The sequence below is a fragment of the Lathyrus oleraceus genome, chromosome 1 (genome assembly GCF_024323335.1).
Source record: "Lathyrus oleraceus cultivar Zhongwan6 chromosome 1, CAAS_Psat_ZW6_1.0, whole genome shotgun sequence".
Lineage (NCBI taxonomy): Eukaryota > Viridiplantae > Streptophyta > Magnoliopsida > Fabales > Fabaceae > Lathyrus > Lathyrus oleraceus.
In genome coordinates, this window is record NC_066579.1 from 407158688 (window position 1) to 407165488 (window position 6801).

Below are 6801 nucleotides of genomic sequence, written 5' to 3' on the forward strand. Positions count from 1 at the left end.
TTGGAGATTCACCAATCGCCGAATAGTAGAGACTAATTAAACATACCAGCTCCTTCAAATATTTGTTCATACGAAGTAAGCTCCCGATTGCAAAAATTATTTACCAACTCTTCCTTTACCGAAGGCTCTAATGCATCAACAACCAGGCAAGCATCAGACAACTGCTGTAGCAAATTGGTTTCTTCTGTCTCCTTTCCAGTACCTAAGCTGAGACAAAAACAGAAAATTGAGACCCAGTTACACATAAGCTCTTTACGACCAAATCATTTCCATAACTAGTGAGGTTAACTACATGTCGCGAACGAAAAATGAAAAAAAAAATACACACAAGCAATCTAAATGGACACTGTATATAATCGACATTGCAGTGCGCAAAGAGATTTTCAAACACGGCAGAAGTTGGAAATAGTAACAATGTACCTAGAAAAATCAGAAAACACATGTGACTTGAGTATTTGCTTGATATTCTTAAACTTCTCCCTCAGTTCTATGATCTTTGGAATATCCCTATAGGCCTCAAAGTGGCTACATAACTGGTTCACTGCCTGAAATACAAAATACTCTATAAATAAATAAATAATTAATAGATAATGCAAAAACAAAAATAAAATGTTCAGTTTTATAGATTAGTTTATTAAAAACAAGAGCCACACTTTCTCAGTGAGAAAGAAGAAAACTAATGAGTACATCAAATATTATTATTTACTAAAGAGCAAGTACAACTGAAGTAGACCTCCATAGTATATACTACCTTCCTAAATGTAAGACTATCTTGAGTTTTTGTCCCTTTTTATAAGACCCCTTTCAAATTTTGAACTACATTAATTTTTTTTACCAACATACAACAACAACCAAACCTTATCCCACTAAGTGAAGTAGGTTAAATGGATCAAATTCCGCCATAATGTTCTATCCAAGACCATGTGGCATTAATTTTTTTACCAACATACCCCTAAAAATGTTTCATCTTTTACTGCAATTGGTAATAAATATTCTATGAAAACACTAACTAACTCTCTCTCTAGAAGGATAACCTTGTAAATGCAATAAAGGTCTCTAATATTAAAGAGCGGAGGTAGTAATAACTTATTCAGCAATAAGTCAATCAACAATTAAGCCATGTCTCACTAGGTGGGAAGGGACACAGAAGTAACCTATCCAAAAGCTAAAAGGAGGCATGCGTCCAAAAGCACACAATCAACAAGAATTGTGTTGCTATTAGGAAAGGCAAACAGTAAGTATAATGATGTTTCGTTTTACCAAAGAGTTAAAACATCCGGTAGTCTATGTGTATCAGCATAAACACTAAAACATCCAACAACCTATTTGGTACCCGTCCTTGTTAGGATAGCCAGAAGAGGGGCAGTTAAAGAAGCTAGGTGGTTATATAGTTAGGAAAGTTAAGTACATAGAGAGGATATCATGTATAGATTGGAGAAATAAGAATAGAAGGGTCATGGGAGAATTCAGTACATTTGATACTTGTTTGCGAAAGGAAAAACTCTAGGGAGGGGAAACTCTTGTGAAAAATTCTATTCTCCATTTTCTTTTCAATTTTCATTTAGACATTCCATTCTCTTGATTCTTTCTATTGTTCTTTCATTTCTTTCTTTCTTTTTTTATTTGTAACAATCTTGATAGGAACCTTTGAAGGAATAAGGTAAAAGATTAGATTATTTTCATGGATTGAACGCAACTGAATGGAAATAAGGAGAAAGAATTCTCCTCCGAGGGTTTTACCTTCACAAAGGTTTTCCTCTTACCAAACACAATTTCCTGATGTTGGGAAGAACCCAAATCTCATATTGAAAAGAGATGGGGCCTAAAAAGAGTGGAAACTCTCCTCTTACAAGCCGATTTTGAAGGGATGAGTTAAACTCAATATAAAAACATAATACCTGAATATCCCTTTTGGCCTTTTCTAGTATCTAATTGAGTTTCCTCTAACTAACCACATACCTTAACTAATCTTAATTACTTTGACTTCCTTTTATTCTATATCCTAACACATCATCACAAAATCCAGAGATTGCAAGAGATAAGAGTCACATTAGAAACCTTCCTGTAATAAAATATCTATGATTTCCCCACTCTTTTGGTTTCTATGGTTAAAATGCATTAAGTACTCCTAGTAATGTGACAAGACGTTGAAAGGAAACACCTTTGCAGAGAATACGTCGTATTAAATGGCTTGAGCCTTCATAAAAAATTCCCCAATTACTCCAAGGATGTGATCTAGAATGAAGAAGACGACTTCTCATAAATCTCAATAACTACACTTCCTCTTCGATGCAAAATGACATGTAAAATCTGATTCAATCAATGATCCACTCAAAAGGTTAATTTTGTGAACTAATTTCCGCCTCTTCCTGAATGCCAAGGGTAGAACAAGAATAACTTGATACCAAATTAATGCAGCAAGGGAATATGAACCGAGGAAAGATATACAAGAATAAAACACTATTATTCAAATTCAACGGTAAAAGCCGAAAAGTTAAAAGCTTAAGTCAGATTACATGCTTTGCATGTGCAACTTAAAGTCTTAAAGTGCCAAAACAAACAACCCAAAACTTAAGAATAAAAGTTATAACTAAGAATAGAAAATAAATTTCTAACCCAAATGGCAATAAGCTATGATCCAAACAGGAGCCTTGGCACAATAGTTGGAGTGGCGCTACTGTGTGTCTAGAAGTCCACAAGTTTGAGTTGTAGAATCAACCTCTTACAAGTGCAGAATAAGGCCACCACTTGGAGCTTCATAGCACCAGGTTGTCATTAATGGTCATAGGATCTAACCAACTAAACTATGTAATCCTAAACAAACCATTATTAAACCCTACTTACAAGCTCCAAATTCTAAACTACATATGCATTACAAACTAACACAATAATCACAAATATCATTTCATCGCACACCTTCAGAACTACGATAGATTTGCCTTATAAAACCACCTCCAGGATACACACACAAAACACCATTATAAAAGCAAGGTACACACCATACAGTAAATAAACATATAAAAAGCAACGTATAAAGATATATTAGATACCTCCAGCTGTGCGGCTGCCTCTTTGTATTGACGTTTTGAAGCCATCACTTGAAGTTGTTCAACAGCAGAGACTGCCATATAATAGGTAAGCCGGTTTAAGTAAGGGTTTAAGGATGTCTATGCATTTTAAAATCTGACAGCTTCTATATGCTGGACCGGCATTTGAAATCACCCAAACTCCATGTTCCCACGACTGAGATAGTATCTTCACCGGTGCTAGTTTGACAAAAAAATAAGGGAAGCATATATAAGTTGAGTTTCGAGACACTCATACATGTTTTCCCTTGTTTTTGTCGAATCGACACCAAAGATGACTCAGTTGTGAAGACCAGAAGAACCGTGAGCTTCTACTTCCGAGGGGCGATGCCAACCGTCATTACAAGTTTAAGAAATTTCAAAATACTGGTCTAATGTGGACCACCTATCTAAGGGTCCACCGTATAATTTTTCTAAAACTATCAAGTAAGAAACAAACAAAAATAATAGTTGTATTGTTTTACATTTCTAAATAGTAAGTTAAAAATGCACTGACCCATTATAACTATATGCATCAGAAAAATAGTCTAATACTTTATCAGAGTTGATATTTCAAATACAATAACAATTGAAACCCTCACTTAGTAGTTGTCCTACTTGTTTTTCTACTTGGCATGGCGGTCTTTACATAACATCTACTTGTTTTTCTAAAGAACTACATTTGCTCAGGTTAATTAAAATATTTATCGAGCTAGTATAAACTTAGATTCTGGAACTCAAAAGTGCACAGGCATAGAAAAGCTAGTGTGAAGCACTGAAGACTTAGAAGCAAATTCATCTTTTCTCCGGGCTTCTGCTAACCTAACAAAAGTCTGGTTTTGATCTTTAAGCTCAAATTTTGCACACTTTCCTGCCACAATCACAGGAGAAAATACGGAACTAAATGAATGTACATCCATCATTCTAAACTATTCTAAAATACATCCATCATTCGTCATACATGCATGTAATGAATCAGATGGATTCTATTCAGGTTAATGATGGGGCCAGGGTTGGGAACTATAAAACTAAAATATTAAAAAACAAGAGAAAAATCAAAAGTGTGATATGTTTCCATGCAAACTTGGGGGTGGTTTGTTTGCTTAATTGGTCAAGCGAAAGAATTTCCTACTTAGTGGTTGGTGTATGATCAACAACATCTATAATGAATAACTACACCCTAATGCCCAAGTCAAATAACAGGGAAATTAAGGTTAAATGTTTAGGTTAGAGTTGAACATACCTGAGAGCAATCTCATTAGACTATTCAAATAGGAGTGGGATAGTGGTCATGGTCATGGTCATGGATAGGGGGCCATGCCAGATAACAAGTAGCAGCGTCAAGCAGTTGTCAGCACAATGGAATATATGTCTCCCACAACATGCCACTCAATGTTAAGTAGTGAAACTCGGAAGAGTTACAGCTTAGAAGTGAGTGATAATTTTAGGAGTATTTAAGCCTATCTACTTTTGGAAGAAAAAAAAACATAAGCAAAATCCATCATGAGAAAATCTCTTCCTACGGAAAATTCATTTGACGTAGCCCATATATACCAAAAATATGCTACCGAAACTCAAGAGATACATAAAATGCGAAACATAAAATGACAGAATAGCAAGGAGAGAAATTTTATAGGAATGGGGAAGCACACGTTTACCAGTTGACTTGCTTCCTTTTCTTTCATGTAACCAGTTCCAGGTTGACTCTACTAGAAATCAAATCACCCCAACAGGAGTGAGGCTCTCACTTTCCAGCTGTATAGCTGAACAATCAAGTAGATAGTGACCTGGCATGTCATTGAAGCCCTCGCCGATCCAGCTATTCCCAGCTTCCTTGACCAACCCTTTTGTCCTCATTATGCTTCTCAGTTCATCAACACAATCCCACCTACCAATGGCAGCATAAAAGTTTGATACAAGCACAATATTGCTAGCTTTGTCGGGATCCAACAACAAAAGATGCTTTGCGGCAAACTCGCCTCTTTCAAAATCTTGACTGAGACTGCAAGCATTCAACAACGCTATCCATACTCCTGCAGTAGGTTTAGTACCCTGCTGAATCATATTTTGATAAGCAGACCATACTTCTTCTATATTACCGGCTCGGCCTAAGACATCTATGAAGCATGCATAGTGTTCCGGTTCTGGGTCAATGCCATATTTCTCTCTCATCATATTGAAACATTTTTTTCCTTCCTCCACCATCCCAGAATGATCACAAGCTGATAAAACAGATAAAAAAGTCACAGAATTCGGCAACACCTCACTCCCATCCTCCCTCATACTCTGAAAGAGCTCGATAGCTTCCTTTCCACACCCATTTCTTCCATATGCATCAATCATACAAGTCCATGAAATCACATCCTTTCGACGAATTCCATCAAACACTGAGCGGGCAAGTGAAATCTTCCCACATTTTGCATACATGTCCAACAGTACATTACATAATTGGGTATCAAAAGTAAAACCCCGACGAACCGCAACACAATGCACTTGTTTCCCTGTAACCAAATCCAATTTCTCAGAGCAACTAACCAGAACACTAGTGAATGCAACAGCATTGGGCTTCACCAAGCTCATAACTTTAAACGCCTCCCCATATCTCCCATTTCTAATACACCCAGAAACCAACGAATTATGCATCATATCATCTTTCCAACCATTCAAACTATAAAACACATTCAAAGCATGATCAACACACCCAACGCTACAATAAAAATCAATGAGAGCAGTACTCAAAACAACCAAATCACGCCCCAACGAAACCACCAATCCATGAACCTGTCTACCAAGTTCCAAAGCCTTCAAAGAAGCACACGACTTCAAAACAGAACACAATGTAAACTCACTAAGCTCAACATTCTCTCTCCCCATTTCCCTTAGAACACCAATCGCCTCGTGAGGTTGCCCGCATCGCAAAAAACACGACAACAAAGCATTCCAAGCAACTACATCCCTGTGAAGCATTTCGTCAAACACCTTAAGGGAATCATCCAATGAGCCGTGCCTTGAATACATATCAAGGAGTGCGGTTTTTGGAACAGTTCCGGAATCTACGCCGGTTCTGATCATTTGTGCGTGGAATTGTTTACCGAGTGATGGAGAAGATGGACGTAAGAGAGGGGTGAATGTGTGAGCATCGATGTCGGAACGTAAACGACGGAGAGAGCGGAAGAGGTTCCATGCGGAGATGGGTTGAGCTCGGCGAACGTAGGAGTTGATGAGGGAGTTTAGTTCGGAAATGGGTCGGTGGAGGAGTTGGTGGTGGTCGGAGAGAGAGTGAAAGTGAGATAAACAATTCGATGTTAACGTTAATGGCCGCACCCGCATCTTCCTCTGCGGCGAATGCCTTAACTTGTGTTTTTAGGAGAGGGCATGGCAAAGACAAACAATCAAGCAATGAATGAAATCAAAGCTTATCAGGTCCTATGACATGTCATAACACACTATGAGAGTCAATGTATCAAGTTAATTCATGTCCAACTCGATGAAAATAAGACTCGCATTGATGAGAAAAGTCAAAATTTGTGCTTGCAGTCATGGCACGAGAAGAGGGCGTGACACATTGATGTTTTCTAATTTTCATTTTATTGTAATAAAAATATAAGGTTCTACAAACCCTAGCTTATTATCTTTGTTAAGCTATCACCCGGCTGATAGTAAGTAATCGTTCATTTTACTCTCTGATTGATTACCTTTGTTAAGATATCATTTGCCTGGTAGTTGGTAATCATTC

At 37.3% G+C, this 6801-nt stretch overlaps 1 protein-coding gene and 1 pseudogene across 3 annotated transcripts in view; both read right to left on the minus strand.

Annotated features, from left to right (window-relative positions):
* Positions 1-4339, minus strand: part of LOC127075996 (vacuolar protein sorting-associated protein 53 A) — a 69062-nt gene extending 64723 nt beyond the window's left edge. The window contains exons 1-4 of one of the 3 annotated variants that reach the window (XM_051017564.1): positions 4309-4339; positions 3051-3121; positions 421-545; positions 47-207 (exon numbers count right to left, since the gene is read on the minus strand). In XM_051017564.1, coding sequence (XP_050873521.1) covers positions 47-207; positions 421-545; positions 3051-3121; positions 4309-4324 — 373 coding nt within the window. In that variant the 5' untranslated portion in view covers positions 4325-4339. The remainder of the gene's footprint in view (positions 1-46; positions 208-420; positions 546-3050; positions 3122-4308) is intronic. The other 2 variants (XM_051017570.1, XM_051017557.1) reach the window with 2 other exon arrangements.
* On the minus strand, positions 3597-6556 carry LOC127076036 (pentatricopeptide repeat-containing protein At5g66500, mitochondrial-like; annotated as a pseudogene).
* Between the last annotated feature and the right edge of the window lie 245 nt (positions 6557-6801).